At 39.0% G+C, this 24,485-nt stretch overlaps 2 protein-coding genes across 6 annotated transcripts in view; one reads left to right on the top strand and one right to left on the bottom strand.

Moving 5' to 3' along the window:
• Window positions 1-24,485, bottom strand: part of MCM9 (minichromosome maintenance 9 homologous recombination repair factor) — a 111,691-nt gene that overhangs the window by 66,061 nt on the left and 21,145 nt on the right. For all 5 annotated transcript variants that reach the window (XR_008422904.1, XM_019418204.2, XM_019418205.2 and 2 more), the window contains 2 exons: window positions 22,564-22,689; window positions 21,005-21,124 (listed from right to left, as the gene is read on the bottom strand). Coding sequence is in view for 4 of the 5 variants with exons in the window: in XM_019418204.2 (XP_019273749.2) it covers window positions 21,005-21,124; window positions 22,564-22,689 (246 nt within the window). In the remaining variant the exon portion in view is untranslated. The remainder of the gene's footprint in view (window positions 1-21,004; window positions 21,125-22,563; window positions 22,690-24,485) is intronic.
• On the top strand, window positions 4,845-17,313 carry ASF1A (anti-silencing function 1A histone chaperone). The gene is made up of 4 exons (XM_019418207.2): window positions 4,845-5,335; window positions 10,897-11,012; window positions 15,463-15,639; window positions 16,915-17,313. Exons 1-4 carry the CDS (start codon window positions 5,227-5,229, stop codon window positions 17,125-17,127), a joined length of 615 nt encoding a protein of 204 aa, XP_019273752.1. The 5' UTR covers window positions 4,845-5,226; the 3' UTR covers window positions 17,128-17,313.

Genomic DNA, 24,485 nt, shown 5'->3' with positions numbered 1-24,485 from the left:
AATGGGGGGTGGGGACATACATTATGTAACAAATATGGAAATCTTACAAAAAGCATAAGGATGCATTCCAGGAGGGATAGCTCTATCCTCCCCCCAGATATCCCTTCTGCAACAGGAGGCTTGACACCTGTGGTGCCTCAAGGGGGTGAGGCCCATAGTTTTGCATTGGCTGGGCTTCTTCTCACAACTAGTATATACCTGGGCTAATCTCATTCATGGAACTTTGTTCCTCAAGAGTTCATTAATCAAGACATTACCATGGTGTCTGCCAGCCGGATACAATTGCTTTTTCTACACATAAAGGCCACTTTAAATATCGGACACAGAGGAGAGAGAATAGAGAAGCAAGGTCAGCAAATAAAGGAACGAGTTTATTTTTTTTAAGTTTACTTATTTGTTTTGAGAGAGGAAGAGAGAGAGAGAACGAGAGAGAGAGAGAGAGTATGTTCACATGCGAGCAGGGGAGGGGCAGAAAGAGATGGAGAGAGAGAATCCCAAGCAGGCTCTATGCAGTTAACTAGGATCCCAACACAGGGCTTGATACCACGAACTGTGAGATCATGACCTGAGCTGAAGTCAAGAGTCAGACGCTTAACTGACTGAGCCACTCAGGGGCTGGAAGGAATGAGTTTCTGAGCACCAGTGTCCTTATTTGTTATATGGAAATGATAATACCTTACCCTCCTACTATACCAGGATGTTTTGAGGTTCCAAAGCAGATCATTTAAAAGTTCTTTACAAATGGGAAAGCATCGGGGCTGGTGGGTGGCTCAGTCAGTTAAGCACCCAACTCTTGAGTTGGTTCAGGTCATGATCTCATGGTTCCTGGGATGAAGCGCCATATGGGGCTCCATGCTGACAGCACAGAGTCTGCTTGGGATTCTCTCTCTCCTTCTCTCTGCCCCTCCCCTGCTTGCATGCTCCTTCTCGCACTCAAAATAAATAAATAAACATTAATAAAAAAAAAGCAAATGGTAAAGCATCATACCATATATAGATATACATACATACCATATATATATCATACCAAATATACGTACACATACTATACACATGGGCACACACACACACAGCCTTTATTTTGATACCATATTTTGCCTCCCACAGAACTTTAACAATAACTGGTTAAAGTTACATAACACTTTCTATTCTGTACCATACAGACTTGATTACACAGTTATCTTTCCTGCCAATAAAGTCTATGAGGATTATGCCCATGTATGTTTCATCTTTGAATACTCTACAGAGCTGAGCACAATAATTTCACATAATAAATGCTCTCTATATGATAAATTATTAAAATCATTACAGTAGAATTTATTCCTTTTAGAAATATCAATTCTAGCAAATCTCAACATTCTACAATTATACACAAAATCTTATCTAAAACTATTATTAAATTTTGACATTCTATAACTAATAAATAATAAGGAGCCCTTTAAACTAACTAAAGAGCATACTACGACAAGCCTTAAATTAGAACTTTTTTTAAAAGATGGGGACAATATCTCTTTAGAGAGTGTTAAACACAGGACTAATGTAATTACCCCAGGTGGAAATCCAGGATTTGAACAAAGGCAAGAGGTTAGCACTTCCATTCCTATAACTTCCGCAGCAGGCAGGAGCTAAGACTTGATTTATATCTTAGTTATAATACATTTTAATTCAATATATTTTCAGTTAATTCAATCTAATACTAGTTCATTTTAATTCACTCTTTCATCTTGTTTTGTGTGTGTCTTCAATTTAACTTCAAGCTTAAGATTTTTAGAAGCCATCTGTAGAGGAGGCAAGCTGCATCTTGTCCCTTCAGATTTTAAGCTATATGCCCGACACCAATAGGTACTTCTCTGAGTAGCTACAGGAACCACTCCACACCCCACCACAGCCTACTGGCATGGCTAAATGACCACTTCATTTTACACCACAGAAAGGTGTGATAACAGACCAATAATTGGATTAAAGAAACTCAGATTGTCAAATAAGCCTAATTATGTGGACAAAAAAATTATAGCTGTATTAGTTTGCAAGGGCTGCCATAACAAAATACCAGTCTGGGTAGCTTAAGCAATGTAAATAATTTTCTCACGGTTCTGGAGGCTAGAAGTACAAGATTAAGGTGTCCGCAGGATTGGTTTCTTTGAAAGCCTTTCTTCTTGGATTGCAAGTGGTTGCCTTCTTGCTGTATTCTCACATGGTCTTTTCTCTGTGTATGTGTGCCCTTTGTCTCTTTTCATGTCCAAATTCCCTCCTCTGGGATACCATTTAGATTGGATTAGGGCCCACTTTCAGGAATTCATTTAACTTAACCACCTCTTTAAAGGCCCTATCACTAAATAAAGTCATATCCTAGGTACTGGAGAGTTAGTGCTTCAACATATGAATGGGCGGGGGGGGGGGGGGGCACAATTCAGCCTATAACAATATCTAACTAGGTTCATTTATCTCTGTCCTTGGCACTAGTTTAGTCTTTATTGATCTTAGAGTCCAAACAATCTCCTTCAGCCATCCTTCCTCCATACAGAGGGAATTTACACGGAGGGAAGCAATTTTGGGGATTATATTCTTTGCAGCCCTCCAAGCATCAAGTGGGCCCCCTTTGGTACTTAATAAATGAAGATACTCATGGTGACCCATCTGTTACAATATGATCAGCTGCTTGAGAGTCACCAAAAAGTTGTCCAGCAATCTTATAGATTGTCTCTGAAACTAGAGTGATGCTTTTAGAATTTTTTTTTTCCCTCTGTGAAATACCAGCTTATTTAGAAATATACTAGGGCACATCTGGGAACCCCTTTGGCCTTTCCTGTAAAGTACTGTAAAAGGTGAAGAAGGAAACTATTGGAAAAGATGCTCAAAGGTTCTTTAATGTTTATGAAAGGCAATAGTAAAAGAGTTAAGGCAGGACACACAACATGAGAGGCCTCGAGCCACTATTTGCGGTTTCCAGTGGCCTATTAAAGAAGGTCACTTTCCCCTTAAATACTGTTGTACATGACATGTTAAACAAACAGTTTTAAAGAAAATAAGCCAAACTAGTGGTATCCAGGTAGATCTCTTCAGTTCTTGATGCTGCATATCCACCAAAAGCAAGTTTTATGGTATAAGGTATACCTTATTATGACACACCTATGGTCAGACTGCAAAATACACTTTATTTTACCAAGCTTATAATGTCATTTTTATAAAGCAAGTGAATTAGAATCTCCTCTTAAGAGAGCCTGCAATAATCAGAAAACTGCATATACCATTCTCAAAGGACTCATGTTTTAATCTTCTATGGCCATTTATCTTACCTATCTAGTGTATCTTAACAGCATATAGCAATTGACACTTTATCTTGGCTAGTGTTAAGACCAGCACTAATAGAGTGAACAGAGAATATAGTTTATCAGTCACAGTAATTTGCATCTATCACCACACTAAGGCTCCTAGTGTAACATACACAAACAACTGGGCTTGAGGAAGCCTTTTCTGGTAGGTCCTATTTTACTGTTTAATCCATTAACAATAAAATGAGAAACCCCTGCTCCAATTTTTCTAAATATGGGGAGGCCTGGTATTACCTTTTCCATATTAACTTTCAAAAGACTATCTATCAGATAAAGAAGACTCATCAACAGCAATCTATTTAGTATGAAAAATGCCCAAAGAATGAGAACTCAAAATCCTGGGCACTATACTAAGAAACAACTCTTTCAGCACAGATGATACTTAAGAAGTAATACTTTTCTGAATTTAATTAGTCAAGATCAGTGGTTTCACTCGAAACACTTAAGGAAAAAACTGATGGTTTATGAACAGCAGGTAATAAATCATTATGGCACTCTTACTAGGTAAACAGAAATTGTTCAACAACCCCACAAACGTGTTAAAAGCTCTCCCTTTCCCCACAGTGGTAGTTAAACAGCAGAAATGAATCCACACGAATGCCGACGAATCAAGCCGACTCCTCAAAACTTGTTTGTGGTGCCACAAATTTTTATTTACTAGCGGTTTGGGTCATAAATTTTTTGAAAATCACATGCCCTGGTATGCCGCTGTCTTCTTTACTCTTCCTTTTCCTTTTCTATCATATTTTTTGCCCTTTGGTTTCCTGACACTTCCATTTTCTCTTTTTATGTTCCTGTTATGCTCACGAAACGGCAGAAAACTGGGGTGTAACTGATCACATCGTTGGTAATCTTTTTCTTATTCTGGGGTTTTCCAGATTAGAACGGGAAGACGACTCAGGTGCAGCCCAAATATTACCTATTTAGATTTTTCATGCAAAGTATGCGTGGAAAAGCCTCTCTCTTTGCCCTTCATTTTGTGTCTATTTAACTAACGGCGCTGTAGTGCCCAAACGCAGATATTGACCAAGAACTAGATTTCCAAAATGGCTTTGCTCCGTTCGAGCTGGCACTGGGTCTATAAAATACAATTTATTTCCACTGCAACCAACCCTTTCTACCCCAAATGTACCCAGTACGTAGGAAGCTGAATCTAACCGAGTGTAGACAACCAAATCACATCTATTAAATTCAGTAGAGAGACTGCACAGCAGTTGGACTGATGTTAAAAGAGAGTTAAAAGAGAAAAAAAAATACCCAAAAACCACACGAAGCAAACCCGAGGGGCGGGCGTCGCCCAGAATCGCGCCCTCCCGCCGCCTCGCCGGCCGCGAGCACGCCTCCCCGCCGCGGCCACGCCTCCTCCGACCCCCGCCCCGCCCCGCCGCGGCCACGCCCGACGTGAGACGCGGGAGCCGCCGGGCCGGGGGCGGGGCCAGCGCCGCCCCTCCCCCCCGCCGCCGCCGGCGGCCTCCGCGCGGGCCTCCCAGCCCGTATTCCACTCACTTTGTTCTCCGCCTTTGTCCTAATCCACACCAGCAGGTGGAGCCGCAGTTAAAGTTTCCGAGTCCATTCCGGGAGCGGGAGCCCATCTTGCTCACCGCCGAGGCCCTCGCTGGAGGAGGAGGGTCAGAGCTTGGGTGCAGCCAATCGCGGGCAACGCTGCTAGTTATCAGAGCAGAATGGGCTGTAGTTTAGTGAAATAGGAAAGCTGCAAAACACTGTGGAGTGCTCCCGTGTAAATAAAAAGAGGAAAAAAAAGTTTCTCAAGTCGCCGCTGCACGACGTCGGGCAGGCGCCGGGGCGGGGGTCTGCGCTCTCCCGAGCGGCCGCGCGCTGGACTTTATTGTGCCGCAACAAGCCCCGTTCCCATTGTTTGTGTTTTTTTCAAAATATGGCAAAGGTTCAGGTGAACAATGTAGTGGTGCTGGATAACCCTTCTCCTTTCTACAACCCGTTCCAGTTCGAGATCACCTTCGAGTGCATCGAGGACCTGTCTGAAGGTGAGTCGGGCGCCCGCCCGCCGCCGGGCTGTCAGTTGCGGGCTGCAGACGTTGAAAGTTTCCCGGGCCCGGCCTCGCGCGGGCGGCCGGTGCTCGGCGCCGGACGGGCGGCAGGCTCGGCTCTGCGGAGGGAAACTTGAAGTTGATGGACGACGGCCGCCGAGGCGCGCGCGGCGTTCGGCCGCAGCCGGGGCGCCTGCCGTGGCTCAACTTGCGAGGAACTTGTTCGAGCGGAGGTAGCCATGTTGTCAGCTTTGTCTGGCGGGCGGGAGGTTCGCTAGACCCGCACTCGCGCCCGCGGCGCCGGCCGGGGGTCGCCCCGGGCTGGCCCCGCGCCGGGAACGGCCTCCGCGGCCCCGGCACGAAGGCTGGGAAGGGAGAGGCATGTGTGGTCGCGCCGGCGAGTTAGCAGCGGAGCCATCTTACCAAGAGTAGAGAATTGGGCCACCGACCCCGGCGTCACTACGCCTCCTCTCCGCGCCGCGGGTGACGAACACGGCGCCCCGCCTGCCCACCTTCCTGCCCCCGAGCGAGAGGCAAATCCATTTTTAGAGCTTACGCTGGAGTTGCCCTACTCTCCTGGGTGGCCGTGCCCGGCCGCCCCGGGGAGGAGAGCGAGGCTGTCCTCGCGCTGATTTCTGGCTCCCTGGACCAACCAGCGGGGGAGGCGGGCGCAGGCTCGGCCCCTCGGCGCAGCGGGCCGGGCGCCGGCGCTCCCCGGGGACCGCGGGTGCTCCCCGGCGGCACTCCCCGGCCCGCGCCCGGGATGCTCGGGGCACCCGGGGATGCTGGCGCGCAGGCTCGCCCCGACCGGCGTGGACTCCTGTTCCGTAATGACTGAAACCTTCTCTCCTCTCGCTCAGAAGAAAAATATTGCTAAGCTATAAAGTTACATTTAACCCAAGAGCAAAAATAAGTAAAACACTTAAATAATTCCCAGGACTTAAAATCACTGGCTTCTCAGTAGTCTGAAAGACTTTCTTCAAGAACATGTTGAAATCTAATTAAAATAACTCATCCAAACACCCTGAGCATAAAATACAAAAGTGGGCCAGGAAATAAAAGGTAAAGTTCTAATGGCAATGCAAAAATTTTTACTACTTTTTTCTAAGTCTGTATTAAGGTCTCCAAAAATATTTTTATTATATGCAGTAACAAATATTTAGGAAGCTAAAACTTGTCAAGGCTTTTTTTTTAATATTTGCTCGTAAATTTTATTAAAATAATCCAGTGCTTGACTTTTCAAAATTTGAAAAAAAAAATTAGCTTCATCAATGGTCATTTTACAATTAAACAGGACATACTTATTTGAACTTACAAGTATATTTAGCGAAATGCATTTAAAATTATGCAAATAATGGCATATAAAGCAATTTCACTTTAAAAATTAGTTTTTAATATCCACAAAATGTATTTTATGTAGGGTGTTAGGTTTTCAAATTATAAAAGCAATACATGCTCATTGTAATAAACTTTTTAAAAGTTGTACAGGCGTATATAAAGTAACAGTCCTCTGTACTCAGTGCTTTCCACCATCTCCTGTAATTATAACACTTTAATCTGTGCTCTTCAGTAAGTATTAATGAATACATAAAGCATATATGCACATATATAATATGTAGGTCCCATTTTGAAAGACGATTCATTTATTAAAATAAACTAACTTCTAATAGATCACTGATAATAAAATTAAAGGGGATTTTTCTTACTACTCTGAAACCATTTGATTACTTTCCCAGAGTGCTGCTGTCACCATTTAACTACCAGGCCAATTTTTCTTATCCAACCAGTTGGTAATCTTTCCTTTTTTTGCCAATTGTATATAAAAATTGGCGAATGCAAGAGAAACCATTGATCATTCCAACTTATAGCATTTTAAGCTTAAGTTATTCAAAGTACAGGTATTTCTCAAGTGATGCCTTCCATTTTAAGAGCCAGTTTTGGACAAGGGTGATAGATGATTCATGATGTTACAGGGCTTTGGCATTGGATGGTTGAAACTCACCATTCATGGAAGCAGAATTACGTTCCATTTTTACCTGGGACCTAATCAGAACTCAGCTGAAGGACATCAGAGTTTTTAGGATACTAGTGTCAACAATACGCTTACTTCCACTTGTACACTTTATCCCAGAGCACTAAGACTGGTTATTTAGCATTTTTAAAAAGAGTTTAAGCTGAGTCATACTGAAAGCTGCAAAGGAATCTTTCAAAAAGGTGCCATGCTTGTGTACTCCACCTAGAGGCTATGTGGATTAAGGAAACTGAGTTTACTTAGCAAAAGCTTCTTACAGGTTCCATACTTTTATATTGCGGATCTCTAAAAAATCTATTCTTAAAATGAAACTACAGAATATTCTGAAGGGAAATTTTCACTTCATAATTTTGTCTCAAGTCCCACACCAGACGTTGGCCACCATTTTTCATACTTTAATTTGATTAGGAGACCCAGGATGTGTTTGATCTGGTGGTCCCAAGTCTGTACACGTTTTGATTGACCTTTCTGCTAATCTTTGTTATGCCCTCTGTGGACTACTGATTCTTTCTCTACTGAATGGAGCTTTCTTTCTTTCTTTCTTTTTTTTTTTTAAGTTGGTCAGTACCAATAATTCTAGCTACTATCAGTCGAATACTTACAATGTACCAGAGTTGAACATGGTGTTTCATGCTTTTAAACTTCAGGCTTGTTCTAATTCCCAAAGATTACATACTTTCCACTAGATCACAGATCGTCCCAAGCAGTGTAATTAGTTTAAAATTCACTTGGTTACTTCCCTCACTCCCAACCATAAATGCAGATACTTGCAGGCCGGGATTTCCATGATTAGATGAAACAGTTAACTTGTTAAATGATTAAACTACTTCAGCAGATAACCTGTGCATCTGACTCTATCCCTTCCTCCTTCAAATACAAGGGACAGGAAAATGAAAGCAGAGTTAAAAAAAATAGTAAGAATAAAACAATTGATGCTAATTTATAAATAAGTACTGAGCATTTTAAACTCAGTAGCTATAGCAAGGATTCCATCAGATAGAAATCAAGGTACAGGTGTTCCCTGAGTTACAGCCTGTGCTCCTTAAGGGTAGATCATCTTCCTATAGCCTCTGGTCTCACCCATCTCCCCCCTCCCCCCCCACAATTAATTTCCTTTATTCCACTATTCATTTGAGAGCAGAAATGGAAGAATGCATCTTCCTAGTTTTGGTTTTGGAAAGAGCCCAGGCTTTGGAGTTGCAGAGACATAGTGTAGGTTCTGATTCCTGAGTTTGCTAGCTGTGTGAATTTGGGTACATTACTTAGCCTCTCAGGGCCTCAACTTTCTTGTTTGCATAATAGTATAATTAAATCCATATGATAAAGCTGTTGAGATTTAAATAACAGGTGTGAAATTGGTAAGACCAATGCTCAGCACATAGTAGGTATTTTACAAAATAAGTTTATAAATTCTGACTATGTTTCCATGCCAGACTACAAATGCCAACTTTCTACCAATTAGGAGGCCAAGAGCACTATATGTATTAGTACAAATAAATACATACAAAATGAACAAAATATGAAAACCTTCGTGTGAGAGTTCCCAGTCTTACTCGCACTTGACTAAGTTTAATAGCTTTTATACCCCTTTCTTAAAAGTTTCTCCACTTGGCTTTTGGGTTTCCTATGTCACTAGGCACTAATTTTGTAATTTTATTAGGTATCTATCTAGTAGATATCTCAAATTTAACATGTCCAAAAGAAATTCCTGTTTGATTTCATCCCCTACCCCCTGCAAAAAAGGATTCTTGCTGCTTTTATCTTCAAGATTTATCCAGAGTGTCCTTGCTCTCATCCCTATGGCTACATGTGGTCCAAGCTACCATAATTTCTTGCCTCAGTTGTTAAAATACCCTGTTTCTTGACCCTCACAATCTCACAATCCATACTGAACACAGGAGCCAAAATGATCCTTCTAAAATGAAAAGTGGATCATGTTATTCCTGTAGTCAGAACCCTCCCAATAGCTTCCTGTGCCACTCAGTGTAAAAGCCAAAAATCTTTACGATGACCTTTAAAACTCTGCATAATCTGGGGCACCTGGGTGGCTCAGTTGGTTAAGAGTCAGACTTCGGCTCACATCGTGATCTCACGGCTCATAGGTTTGAGCCCTGCGTTGGGCTCTGCTGACAGTTCAAAGCCTGGAGCCTGCTTCAGATTCTTCATCACCCTCTCTTTCTCTCTGCCCCTCCCCTGCTCACACTCTGTCAAAAATAAAAAACAAAACCAAAAACTTTACATAATCTGGCCATGCCCCTCACACCCAAGCTAAGGGTCAGTTATTTTCCCCTTTATTCAGTCTGCACCAGCCCAGCCTCGTTGCTTCTTCAGCAGATACTTGCTGTTCCTTCTAGCTAGATACTCATATTGCTTCTTTCCTCTTTTAATCTTTATCAACAAATAGATGACCTCGTGAGATGTCAGATGCAGGACCCTGCATCTGGAAATGTGCTAGAAGACAGAAATGTAAGTGGTCTAGAAGAGAGCCATGACTTACATAATAGGTCCTCAGAAAGTGCTGACTTAGTAGAACTAGATTCTCAGTGACCTAGAAACACCCCTCTGGGAGTGCTGTAGTCGCAGCGAAGTGAATCCAAGGGTGGGCCGCACTGTGCTAAACACCCTCAGGACCAGGAGGGCTCGGGTAATCTGTATTTGCAGAGCTGTCTTCTTCCCCCTCCTAAGCAGGAAGCTCCTTTGAAAAAGCAGTCATTTTACCCACCTCTGGGTTCTTGCTGCAGAGCACACTGTAGAAGGTGCTCAATAAAAGCTGAATTACATGTAACAGTTGAATTACAGAAAATGTCTTGGGTTGCACTTCAGCGTGTCTTATTCCTCCTGATGCTTGTTCCCACTGTATATAGTCTGTTGTATAAAGTGGCACAAGGATCCTTGGTTTCCTCTTCCCAATTTAAAGAATATGACATGAAGAGGGACCATGAGGAAAAACCCTGACTGGTCCCTTTGACAGTTGATGAGCTGAAGCCCCTTCTAAGCCACAAGGGAAGTTTGTTAATAACTTTTCCATTTTGGAGTTCTTTGGTGATTTGGATCTGTGCAATATAGTATGGGGCAGCCCTTCCAAAGTGTTTAAGTAGGTTGTTAAGAGATAACATACGAAAAAAAAGTGGGGAGGGATTCCATAGCCAAATAAACTTGGGAAATGCTGAATTAACGTTACTGGTGTTCTTGACCGAAGGAAGTTCCCGAACACTCTGCCAGTGTGCTTTATTTATGAATCCTTAAGACAAGGTTGTAGCATTTCCCAAGTTTTTGGCCATGTTGGTTTGTTTATGAGGAGCCCTGCCCAGGAACTAGTGTTTCACAAAAGAACATTTTGAGAAACTCTGTTAAGAAATGTAAGAATTTTATAAGGAGCAGTTCAGTGCCTTTTTGGACTTTCTGCTGTGAGAAGTCAATTTCAGCAACCAATAATTGGCTTAAGTGGACATTAAAATAGGGTCTTTGATATCATCTCATAATGTAATTACTGAATATGAAATAATGTTTTGGTTTTTAACCCTAGACTTGGAATGGAAAATTATCTATGTGGGCTCTGCAGAAAGTGAAGAATACGATCAAGTTTTAGACTCTGTTTTAGTGGGCCCTGTTCCTGCAGGAAGGCATATGTTTGTATTTCAGGTAAGATTGTTCTTGGTAAATATGTATGCCAAATACGTTTCTAAACTATATATCTCATGGTCCTCACTCGTTTCCTTTTGGGTTAAATCACTCTGCTTCTGCTGCGCTCACTTTTTATCTGCTTCTGTTGTGTTTTAGGCAGCCTCTGTAGCATAAAGGAATGCTACCTCTTGACTTTGTGTGCTGAGAGGTTAATGTGATGTTTACTCCAGAGTGTGCACAGCATGCAGTAAAGCTTATACTGTGTCATGGCACACGTTGTGGTTAACTCGGGGCTCTTCCTGTGGACAGTCCGACAGTATCAGACCTGTGGCTGTCCAGCAGCCAGTACAGGGGTTGAATGCATACTACTAACTGGTATAGTTAGTAATATGCATCTTGGTTTCTGGTTTCAGCCACTAGGAGTACTGACCACAGAAACAACTTTATTTCAGCACACTCCATGATTGAGCTAGGTTAGTTAGGTATGCTACTAGAGAGATCTGCATAATCTTGGATCATTGGAATTAAAGTCCAGTGTTTTACTAAAGCATCTAATCTACACATTTTATGGAGAATTACTGTTACAAATCTACTACTGTGTTTATTATTTGTGAGGGGAAATTCCAATACAAATTATGTTCTCAGATACCACTGACAGTATTTGGGTCTGTACCAAGGCTTCAGACACTGTCTTCTGTATTCAAAGTGTTACTTCTTTTAATCTATGTTAAATGGTTGTTTAAAACTATTCAGTCATTTCCCAATTATCCATGCTTATTACAGGGAGATATTTACAATAGCCCAAAGAGTAACTACTCATAGGTTTCAAAAAGAAAACTATTAATTTTCTTACAGGTATTTATACACAGCAGAGTCCCATCAGTTAATGTAGAACCCACTGAAAAGACCTCATCCAGAAGGACATTAACTCTTTCTACCCCTGATGTCCCCCCCCCCTTTTTTTTTTTTCATTTTCAATTTAAATGAATAGTGTTGGTCAGATAATCCCATCTGATATGGGCCATGAATCTGGGCCATGAATCATGTATCATAAACATGGTATCTATAGAGTTGCTACCTATCCTTCCCTTCTCCTAAATACAGAATCAGAATTGTAGTCTCCTTAGTGCTTTTTATTAAAAAGCAACAAATAATTTACTGTATCTAAACAAATAGTTAAGAAAAGCTCAAATATATTAGTTCATATCTATTCATTAAAAGTGCTGTTGACCTGAGTCATGTGAGTGCATAACCTTGGTGAAAGACATGGGTAGGGGGAGGCACTGCAGTTGACAGACTGCTTCACATCCTGCCCCATTGCTTGTAACACACTTGTGTCTTAAGTTCTTGAAATTATTACACAAAGAAGTATTTGCTTTGACCCATAAGCTTGGAAAACCTATAATTCACTGATGATAATTCATGATGTGGTTAAGAAACCTGGATTGATTTGTACTGGTAGACCTTTTTATGCTACTATAAAACCTGCAAATAAATCTTTTGGCTTTGAAACAAACCCTTAAATGATCTTTTCTGTGTGTTTATGTTGTTAAGAACACTGTTAAGCTTTTGGCTGGAGTGAAAAATATATTCAAAGATATTTCCCTCCAGTGATTTTCCAGTAGTTTTACCTTGGTATCAGTGTTCATATTGCCAAAAAGGACAGAGAAAGAGCACCATGCAATGTAAATCAGACTGTCACCCTGTGTATTTAAAAAAAATTCACCATTATCAGCAAAAAGGGAACTAACCTACAGTTTTTGTTTTGTGTTTTAAACAAACTACATAGTATTCCCCTGGTCTGCCATGAATAAACATGCCTTTCTTATGAGTGTGTCAAAGGCTGGCAGGAAGATGTCCAGACACCTATGTACTACTGCTGGTTGACGTTAAAAATCTCTACCTATCACTTCATCTTTTTTTTCTTACTGTTTATTTATTTTTGAGAGAGAGAGAGAGAGCATGAGCAGGAGAAGTGCAGAGAGAGAGGGGAACAAAGGATCCGAAGCGGGCTCCATGCTGACAGCAGAGAGCCTGGTGCAGGGCTTGAACTCAGGAACCCTGAGATCATGACCTGAGCTGAAGTCCAATGCTCAACTGAGCCACCGAGGCACCCCTCTGTTATTTCATCTTAAGTGATCTGAGAGGACTGTGAGTTTTTCTACTTGAATTTGGATTTGCTCAAGTTGAATTCTTTGGCAATCAAATTTTAAAACACAAACATGGCTAGAACCAATCTACTGAGGGAATGGGAAGCACTATGGGAGGAAAGTTTCCATAGCAGTACTAAACTACCTCTGTTTCCCCATTCTCCACAAACTTCCAGAACATTAGAAGCTCTTTGGGTACCCTGGAAGTAACCTAACCCCTCTCAGTAGGGGTACACAGGATCTGTAAGACAAACAGCATATTCTCAGGACAGGCCTTCATACCCCTGCTGATATCTCTCTAAAATGATCATAAATTACTTTAGGTCAGGCATTGAGTTATGCAGGAATTTCAAAATACTAATCATATACTGTGCACCCAGAGCTGTGCCAGACATGGAATTATAAAGATGAACTGGACAGGATTTCTGCCCAGAACAAAGCTTAGAATCCCAGCAACAACTGAAAGATAAACACATTTAAATTACTGGACATACATTAAAGAGGATTTGTGTCAAGTAATAAAGTACAAAAACAGTACTATTAATTCTATCTTCTGAATTAGGAAGGGCTTCACTAAAGGATACATTTTATGCAAACTTAGATGAATTTTTTAGGATGTTAGGGAAGAGACTTACAGGCCAAGGTAACAGTATACGCAAAGCACAGAGGCATGAAAGATTACCAGTACATTTAAAAGAACTCTGATTCTAGAACAAGAGTAAGAGGTGTGGAAATAAAGGGAATGTGAATGAGCTGTTGGTTGGAGACAAATTGTGAAGGGCCTTATATATGAAGTTAAAGAAGGGATTTTTTTCTCAGAAATGGGAGTAATCATCAGGAATTTTTAAAATTAGTGAAGGGATAGGAATGGATCTTTGCCTAGCTAATGCTGGCAACAGTGCAAAATAGCAAGCGAGCTAGGGGAGAACAGTTAGAAAGTTGCAACAGGATTCCAGAGAAGACATGAAGACACGAACTGAGACTTGAGAGATGAGAAGTGTTAGACTGGCTGGATGTGGGAGGTAGGGAAGCAGAAGGTGACTTAACTTTTCGGCCTAGATAGATGTTTTAGACTAGATAGATATTTTATGCTTTTTTGTGTCATCTACATGTAATAACTATACAATAATCATTGGTCTTTGATAATTCAAACAGCCTGATTGAGAATGCTGGACAGGGGTTTTCCCAAGCCAAGGCCACGGCTGAAGTGGTCACCAGGCTCAGGGATGTTCGTTAGTGTCCTGGCAAGAGTAAGCTAATCTGCTGGGACAATCTATCCATTTACCATTCAGAATGGCTGCCTCAGGTCTGTGTCAGTGCCCATCAGTCTATGACTCCTTCCAGCCGTACGTAGCGCCACAGGGCCCTAGCCTTTTCTCATGCTGTCCACCTCCTCTAGCTCACTTGCTTCACCTTCTGCACTCAAGATTCAGCAGCTGGATTTAAAACAAGGTCATTGAGTATGTCTGCTCAAACCAATTTTTACCTTCATTGTATTTCCAGTGTGCGTGGTTTAAATAGTACACTATATTTTAGTGCCTATCAAAGTCATTCACAGTAGTTTAATATTTTTGAGAATCTGCTGAATAGCTATTTCTATTCCATTTTCAATTTGATATTAATTTACTATTAGAATATCTGTGACAGGTGGGAGAGTGGCTGTGTGTCCTGGGTATAATAGAGAAACTGGTATAATAAACATTTGCTGCCAACAGGCTATGTGGAGATCATTGAATATTTACTAATTTAGGTTTGAAGATTATGACTGGAGGGGTGCCTGGGTGGCTCAGTTGGTTAAGCATCTGACTCTTGATTTCAGCTCAGGCCACGATGTCACGGTCATGGGATTGAGCCCTGCACCGGGCTCTGTACTGGGCATGAAGCCTGCTTAAGATGCTCGCTTCCTCTGCCCCTCCCCCACTTGTGCTCACTCTCAAAAACAAAAAGAAAATTATGACTGGAAAAGGGTAGAGTCAATGAGACTACTGATTTAATTATTTGCTATATTTTATAAAAGGTTTTATAATTGAATATTGCACAATCCCTCAGGAACTACCACACAGCGTAGCTAGATTTATCTTCCTATAGAAGTAGTGAAGCTTTCAGGTACCCAGAGTAATTACGTATACCATGGAGAAATATTTGAACTATATTTTCTGGCTTTAAGTCAATCTTAAAAATGAACATTTGCCTTCCCAGTATGATGTCCCTAAGTTTTTGTTGCTGTACCCTTAATTCATGATGCTCAAGGTAACTAAAACTCCAGTCTTGCTTGCCTCTTTGTGACGTGTGTTTCTTTTCTTTTTAAATTATTCTAGGCTGATGCACCTAATCCAGGACTCATTCCAGATGCAGATGCAGTAGGTGTAACAGTTGTGCTAATTACATGCACCTATCGGGGTCAAGAATTTATTAGAGTTGGCTATTATGTAAATAATGAATATACTGAGACAGAATTAAGGGAAAATCCGCCAGTAAAACCAGACTTTTCTAAGGTAATGTTCTGACTATTCCTCTTTCATTACTTTTACTATTAAGCAAGTGCCAATTCATACTATATTATGAAAATACCTTTGAGACAAAATAAATTTGAGGTCTTTGTGCTAACTGGGCAAACTAATTGTTCCATTACCCATACTTGACCTCAGACCCTACCTCCAAGTGAATCATGAGTAATTAATGTTGGTCAGGCACCTTGAGAGTCTCTGATGATTTAGAAAATTGAAAAAATCCTCCTGTAAGAAACAGTTGTTTACAGCTGCTGCATGGCATTTCCCACACATCATAATTCTTTTCATTTCAGCCTTTACAACATAGAAATTCATGATTATTCAATGATATTCTTGGTCTGTAACTCTTCCAAAAATTGGCGCGCGCGCACACGCACACACACACACACACACACACACGCGCGCATATGTAGGTTTTCCTTTATCTGCTATTCTTAGAGGTTAACCTAAAGGTCTTAAATATTTCTGGTTATGGAAAATGGCTTCTGAGTGAGAATCTGAAACCTGTGATTCAGAAATACAGATTCTCTGAAATACTTAGTATTTCATGATTTTTCTTGGGAACTGTAACAGTTTTAGTAACTGATCATTTATGTGAGATTGAACACAACACCCCATCTGCTGGATCATGCAAGAAAAATTACATGGGAGTAAAGTGGAATGTTTTTTCTGGTAATAAGGCCAGAATGCTTAATCCTGGTATGGGACCTTACATTGACTCCATGTATTAGTTACTTATATGGCACCTTGTATAGCAAAAAGAGAAGAAACTAGAATACTGATTCTGAGAGTGAACCATAATAATTAAAAGGTAGGAAACCACTAATAATGAGATACTATATTTGAAGAAATTTTTCATTTTCTTTGAAAATATTACTGAAGATACCACATCAATCTACAAAGCATACTAGTTTGTGAGATAAAGCGTTCTATGAAGAATTCATCTGCAAGAAAAAGAAGAGATTCTCTCCCTTTTAGGAAACAAGTATAAAGGGGTTAGATATTTTATTGGTTAATAAGAGATCTGGATGAATTCTCTCAGATTCTCCATATCCTGTTTCCATTAAGCTAAAATAATAATGTCTGCTGTAGGCCTGGTCCTTGTGTGTTGGGTTAAGGTGCTTTACTTAATTAGCCTTTGTATATGAATTTGGCCCTTTAGGAGTACTAAGGTAAAGAATCATTCTATTAAGTTTCTATTTGTATGTAGTATCTAACTTTCTTAGTGTTTACTATTTATATATTTCCTTCTTCCTTCAGCTTCAAAGGAACATTTTGGCATCTAATCCCAGAGTTACAAGATTCCACATTAATTGGGAAGACAACACAGAAAAACTGGAAGATGCAGAGAGCAGTAATCCAAATCTACAATCACTTCTTTCAACAGATGCATTACCTTCAGCATCAAAGGGATGGTCCACGTCAGAAAACTCACTAAATGTCATGTTAGAATCCCACATGGACTGCATGTGACCATCTGCCATCCCTTTAGTACAAATTAAGCTATAAAAACATACAGAACTATTTCCCTGAAATTCCGTAAGTACATAGTCAAGACACAATGTGAAGAATTTGTTTAAAAAACATCCTGTAGAAAGTTTATAAGAAAACCAGTATTTGAGCAAATTGTGGAATATAAATACAACTATTTTTAAGTAATTTTTTTCTCTAATGTGTTATTTTATTTGTTCTGAAACTAATCTGATTAAAACATATATATTATTTTCTTCTCCTCTATATGTAATTAAAGCACTTATAAAGAAAAAATATAAATCATTAGACCAGGCTGTAAAGCTTTCTTAGCCTTTTGGACAATAATCTTTGGACCACTATTTTACTGGCCTTCAAGAGAACAAACTTCAAGTAAAATGTTTCTTCCTGTGATAGTTTGGTTTAATGTAAGGGGCAAATTTCCATTTTTTTTTTTGTCATATCCTTAAAGAAGGGATTTGAAGTCAAGTATATGCTAACAAGAACTTCAGGACCTGATTTTCCAGGCCACCTTGAAGCCTCTTATGGCTGCTATTACATGGAATGTTAGATAGCATTCAGTTTGGTTTCTAAGATGACAACAAATGTGGTTAATTGTTTATAAGGTCCTCTGGCTCTGGTTTTTGTTTTCTAACAGTTTAGGACATCAGAATATTCCTTGAATGATGCATCATTATTACCCATTGAATTCAACATGTCAAGAGCAGATACAAACTCCCTAAGTTTAAGAACAGGATATTATAATGACTTAGATGTTTTCATTAGATTTATAGAAATGCTATGAAATTTTCAAAACTGATTTGATAGATCATCTGTTGTTGGCAGCATTTATATAAAAACAGTGTATTTGGGAAGGTGTATTTAGCTTTATCGTAAGAGATAAGTCACTATTTTGGAAATATATATATTTTCACACATGTGGTACTCTTCTCCATATCCCTGGACACTCATGCAGAATAAGATAAGGCATATTTGTGGTTGACATATTCTAGATAGCCTTTCCAGTTAAGTTTTTTTAAAAGCAATCTTGGAAAGGAATCCATTAAGTGGGCCAAAGGGTTCTTTTTCTTTGATGAAAGCTAGGTCCTTCCTCAAAGTTTCTTATGCTCCATTAAATTAAGTGTAGAATATTCTCATTACTCTTGCTGCTAAGCAAGACATTAGCCATATGATGCAGAGTTATGCAGTGCCTTCATATCTAAAACTTTTATACTGCACTTTTTAAAGCTTTTATTTTGAGGAAGGGAAAAGGGCATTTGTCTGAATATGGATTCTAAGTTGTATATATTTCCTGTCATTCTAAAAAAGTGAATTTGTGAAGCAAAATTTTGCTAAATGTTAAATTTTGAAATTTAATATACCAGGTGATTAAAATACTGTCCACTAACTAGTTCATAGACTTAAAATACATCCAACTGTTAAAACTATATGAAGAAAATTTCATTTTTGTCTAATTGCAATTAAATTTAAGAATATGTTAAAATAATTAAAATGAAAATAAAAGTAAAAATTTCCAACAAAGAGCTCAGTGATTAATATAACAGGAAAAAGATATGTGCTTGTTAGAAATAAAGCATATATAAGCCAAATAACCAAATGAAGCAATTTGCTGCTGAGTTTTTATTCTAATTATAATGATTGATTTTGTATTGACACCAAGGGTTAGGTTTTTACATCAATTTGTAAACAGCTAATTTTCACAGAAGGTTAAGACTTAAAAACTATGATCTCTTAAAATTTTTATGATTCTGTAATACTTAGAATGCAAACATTAGGAGCTAAGAAGCTATAGCATGTGGGTTTTATTTTTCCCCTGTTTAGCCTCATTTATAGACACTATCTGAATTATACCTAAAATGTTTGGAACAGTTTCTCTCCTTTTTGATCACAGTAAATAGCTCTGTCATGAGAATATACACAGGAACAAATTCCCTATACCACAGAAGAGAGAGGCAAATAGATTGGAGGGAGTGAGGATATCATTTGAACTGAGAAAACATTCAGGAAATCTGAGGAGCATGCATGCATTTGTTCATTTATAACCTTCTATAAACTTCCATGTGGTCTTATCCTCTGGTTTAAGATTTGGGTTTCTGGTTTTACCAAGAAAGTCTATGGCAGCGGTTTTCAAAACTTTTCACTGTAATCCATAGTTAAAAAACAAAGTATGACCCTGTAATGCAAGTTTTTATAGTAATTTTCATGACAGTGCACCCTTATAGTGCATCTTTATGTGTGCAATATATTCTGGTACCTTTTATTGTATTTCATTTTTTAAAGTGCTGGTTTTGACTCACTGAACTTGGCATTTATGACTCTAAGTGGTTGCAATACACAGTTTGAAGAAAGGCTAATCGGGCCCTTTGAGTAGATGAGAAGTAGCAGTAACTTTCCTATAGTTCTAAAATTCATATTCCCTATACCTGTCTCTTCTGTCATATTTGGATTATGATCTTTACATTTAAAAAAAGAGGGAGGGGTGCCTGGGTGGCTCAGTCGGTCAAGCGGCTGACTTAGGCTCAGTTCGTGATCTCGTGGGTTCCTGAGTTCGAGCCCCGCTTCGGGCTCTGTGCTGACAGCTCAGAGCCTGGAGCCTGCTTCGGATTCTGTGTCTCCCTGTCTCTCTGCCCCTCCCCCTTTCACTTGTGTGCTCTCTCTCTCCCTCTCAAAAATAAACAAATATTAAAAATAATAATAATAAAAGAGGGAAAAGTGCTAGTGTAGTGTGAATCAGCAGCCATTCACTTGAAAACTGTCCAAATATTCTGAAATTACTAGTAGCCTAGCAGATAGCTTGGACTCATTTCTTGGTACTCTATACAATTAACTTAGGAAACATTCCACATAATTACTTGGCAAACACTTTTATTTGTTTGTTATTGATAACATTTTATACAGGATTCTAGAACACCGGGTCATAGGAAGTTTTAAATGCACATAAAGTGTTCTTTATATATTCTTGCTTACTACCCTTTCCAGTATGCTGCACCTTGTTTATGCCTCTCAATTTACAGATCCCTTCTCATCAATGCTTAATGTACTAATCAGTTATATTTCAAAATCTGAGAGCCCCTTAGAATGGGGCTCTCATTATGTAGGACCATTAAAACAGCTTTTGCTGCTTTATGGTAAGTTTTATAGTATAATTTCTCCTAAGAAATTTCAGCACAGACCATGGACATTAGGCTTCCCTTAACAGGTAGCAAATAATACTGTAAAATGTGTGAAACCAAGAGCCTATAACAGAAGGACAGGAAAGCTATTTCCTAAATCAAAACAGTATAAAATACAAAATGGCATCAAAACATTTTAAAAAATTTTTCCTAAAGTTACTTTATAATCAAATCTTGACATTCTATCTGAAAAAACTTTTGTATGTACTTGTTGAAGAATCATTATAACATGAGTGAAGCTCCATGTTGTAATGATGAAAGTATGCTTTCCACATATTAAGACAAATTTCCTACCTAAGAATTTTCAGTAGGAGCTACTGTTGCCCATGAGATCTAAGAGCACAAAAATGCCTCAAGCTCTATGCCACTGATCTACTTTTGTAAAGTGAGATTTCTCCCATTTATCTCAACGTTGTGTTTTTTTTCCCCCCCAAATAGGATCTTTCAAAACTCAGATGCAAAAAGATACATGGGATGAATTTTAGGAAAATAACTTTAAGTGAAGGTGGAGCTTTTAAGATATCTTCTCAGAGCTACAAAAGTACTGCTACATATTTCCATTTTGGGCAGTAACTCAAGAATTAGCTTGAAATTTATCCTACTTAAGGTACTTTTTCATAAGAAAAAACCCACTGTGTTAGCATCTGTAATAAGGTTAAACTAATTGAAATTGTCAAGTAAAATACCTGCACTAGTAGATCCAATCCCTGTTGTGAGCACAGATCTCGGTGTAATCTTTGCTGCATACTTGAGGAATTGAGATTTCCCTGTGCCAGGATCCCCAACCAATAAAAGATGAGATTCACCTAGAAAAAAGTTAATAAAGTTTTAAATTTCTATGAAAGGACCCATGAATAAGTATAATTAATCAAAAGGAAAATGGCCCACTTGGAATGCCATCGTGATTTGTATTTTATGTTTTTGCTGTATACTTAAGGTCATTTAAGGAAGGATTTAACTAGATATCCTTAAAAATTAGGTTAACTATCATAAAATAACAATCTTTAAGTGATTTCTGAATGTGACATTTAATATCTAAATTAATAGACTTTGTGCTATTTCCAGATGTTTAGGCGTATGTTTGACATTTAAGACATTTTTGGCTTCTAAAGCTGCTGATTTTATTTAATCTATTTTTAAATAACAAACTACTCGATTAAATCTTTCCATACAAGCCATACAGGTATTTTATTCCATTTTTATTTAAGTATTTTTAAGTGTTCAAGACTTTATAAGTGCTTTATAAGTATCACTTATGATTACAACAGTTAAGTGAAGATGTTTTCCTTTAATGAAAATTTTAATAACTTAATATCTCAAAGTACTTATTTTCAAATGTAACATAAATGAATATGTGACTACCCTGTGGTATGTACTGTCTCAGTGATCAAAAAAATTTATTCAGAAATATTCAAGTGTTTCCTAAATATATTAATAGGAAACTCCCTATTTAAGCTCCACATTTAGCAGAGTGCCTTGCAAATAGTAGGTGATCAAAACATAGAATACATACACACGTTATTATACTATCCTATATTGTACCATGTGGTTTTAGAATTCTTATTAATGGCCTTATATATGAACAATGTCCTTTTAGTCTTTGGTTATTATGACTCTCATGTGGCCTATGTGAGGGCCATAATACACCTACTCTATGCCAGATTCAGGTCAGTTAAATGTGTTAGCTGCAAAAGAGCTTTTTGCCATTTGAACATAATTATATACTTAGAGTAATCTTTGCTTGAACGTGTGACCTCCAGCAGCACCTCAGGGCAGACTGCACATTTGCTACCTACCGGCAGAAGGGGAACCAGCAGGCAGATGATTGTAAGCAGCAGTCTGAGAGAAACACACTGACAGTCACAGATGGAGAGACACTGACTTGGAGATATTAAAAAGCATTATTTCTAATCTTTTCCTCTTGAAGAAAGACTGGGGATCCAATGAAAACACAGTAATCAAAATGTAAAGATTTTATTTTGTGGCACCCTTATAGGTTAGAGCAAAAATATATATTCATCAAAAAAACTTAAAAGATTTCTTTTAGTCTTTGGAATTCTAGAAATTACCTTTTGATATACAGATACTGGCGACGAAGTATTAGATAGTCAGACAACTGACTGTCATTAGGGTTGAAAGATTATGGTTAGAAAATAAAGCTCAACAAGCAATTTTTATTCAAAGAAAAATTCTAGCTTCTCACCTTGTATGTATTAATATTTCTCCGTTTTAAGTAGGTACTAACCTCTGACCCGTGTTCCTGTAGCATCAGTCCTTTGAATCCCACCAGCCAGCACCATGGCCACAGCAAGCTTCACTAGATACATCCCAAAAACTTGAGGGCACAAGCTGGCCAATATTTCATTCCTTCCTAGGAAAGGCAGTAAGATCAGTATTACCAACAGTTTTCAAGAAGCCCCATCTGAAATTTCCCTTCCAACTTCCTATGAACATACTCTGCCATCTAAAATGATCCATGAGGACCATTTCCAAATGCCTAAAAGGAGTGAATAACTTTGACTTGGTTGTAAAATGCCTTCTTTTACTAATGCCATGATATGAAAAGTCTGCTTTTCATTCCTTTTTATTTTCATAGCTTAAGTTTCCATAAATTTGTCATACTTTGCAAGGGACAGAAAGGAATCTCCTTTACTCCCTTATTAAGCCAACATTATCCCTTTAAAATACGACTACACTTTCTGTGTAGTAATTTGAGTAAAACTACTCCACTGCCTAAATAAAATGAAGGTACTTGAACTCAAACAAGAAGTCAGATTGTAGGAGCCAGTAATCTTTAAATACAAGAAGTACCTGGGGCTCATGGAGCTTCTGCAGAGATGTAAGAGAAGTAAAATCAATCCACCCTAGAAGTCAATTCAGCATTTACTCTGAAAAGTTTGGTAAAGTCTGTTTTACCTAGAATAAGGATATCAGAGTATTTAAAAGATCATTATAAACTATAATTCTAGCAACTCAAGCCGGAAGTCTTGGATTCTCCTGATCATGTGCTTTAAATAAAAGAATATCACATTTGAGTTTCTGTTTTGAGAAATGTCAAAACACCAAATCTGAGAATCTGCCTATCCCACCTATAAGTAAAGTAGGTATGTTATTTGATGACTGGCATAATCAACCAGCAGGGGCTCTCAGAACCTATGACATCCTAACAAGCTTGTCCTCAGCTTGTCTTGTGTGGAATTCACTACCGTGATGGTACGCTGTATGTATACAGGCTGGAGCTAATATGTATGTTTCAGGATTTCCATGTTTGTACTCATGTTTCAGAGGTAGGTCTTCTGACGAGGAAAATAATTGTGTAAGTACTCCTTTAGCTGATTATTCCAGTTCCCGAAGCTTTTCTGCCAAAGCATAAAGGGAGAGGAAAGGGGCTTCCTCCACAATTTATGGCCCTATACACAAAGGCCGCTTTTTGTAACATATCAAAATTGATCCAGTGGCAATTAAGGTAGGGTGATATGACCTGGGATGGCAGGAATGGTGAAGAAAGAAAACCTTTTAGTAAAATGGGGATCAGAAAACAGAATTAGTAAATTCTGGAAGGGGGCTCATTAACTGCTAGAGGGAATTCCTCCCTTTCCTGAGGTAGAAAACCCAGAGAAAAAAGATGAAGGAAGGTTTGAGATCTAAGCAAACAAGACCTTACAGCATATAGGTAAATTCTGACCAGAATCTAGAGATTACACATACAAAGGAAGAAGGAATAGCCCCAACAGGTAGGTTTCGGAGCAGGCAAACTGACCTGGGAGACTCCTACACCAAAACTTAAAGTGCCACTTCTGAATAAATGTGGATTCGGTGATTGATGTGCTGATGCAAAACCTATCCCAGTGGTGAGGAGCACAGGCTCTGGGGTCAAATGCCTGGATTCACATCCCAGTGCTATTACTTACTACCCATCTGACCTGGGCAAGTTTCTTAACCTCTCTGCTTCTATTCCTTACCTGTAAAATGGAGATGATAATGGTATCTCATAGAAGTGTTGAGGATCAAAGGAATCAGCAAGTGTATAGCACACAGAGCAAACAACGCCTGACACACTTAACTGTTAAACTATTATATTACCTGTATTATTTGTGCTTATTTCTGATCTCAAGATTTCCTCACAATGTAGTTAACACAAAAGGTATACTATAAAGGCAGGTCTGA

Source organism: Panthera pardus, unplaced genomic scaffold (genome assembly GCF_024362965.1).
Source record: "Panthera pardus isolate Hobbes unplaced genomic scaffold, ASM2436296v1 HiC_scaffold_17, whole genome shotgun sequence".
Taxonomy (NCBI): Eukaryota; Metazoa; Chordata; class Mammalia; order Carnivora; family Felidae; genus Panthera; species Panthera pardus.
This window is presented reverse-complemented; position numbering and strand designations above follow the sequence as displayed.

Excerpts from the sequence above, each read along its gene's own strand:
- ASF1A (XM_019418207.2), top strand. The coding sequence starts at position 5,227 with ATGGCAAAGGTTCAGGTGAACAATGTAGTGGTGCTGGATAACCCTTCT. Across the intron at positions 5,336-10,896 it reads CATCGAGGACCTGTCTGAAG|ACTTGGAATGGAAAATTATC; the intron begins GTGAGTCGGGCG and ends TTTTAACCCTAG. Across the intron at positions 11,013-15,462 it reads GGCATATGTTTGTATTTCAG|GCTGATGCACCTAATCCAGG; the intron begins GTAAGATTGTTC and ends AAATTATTCTAG.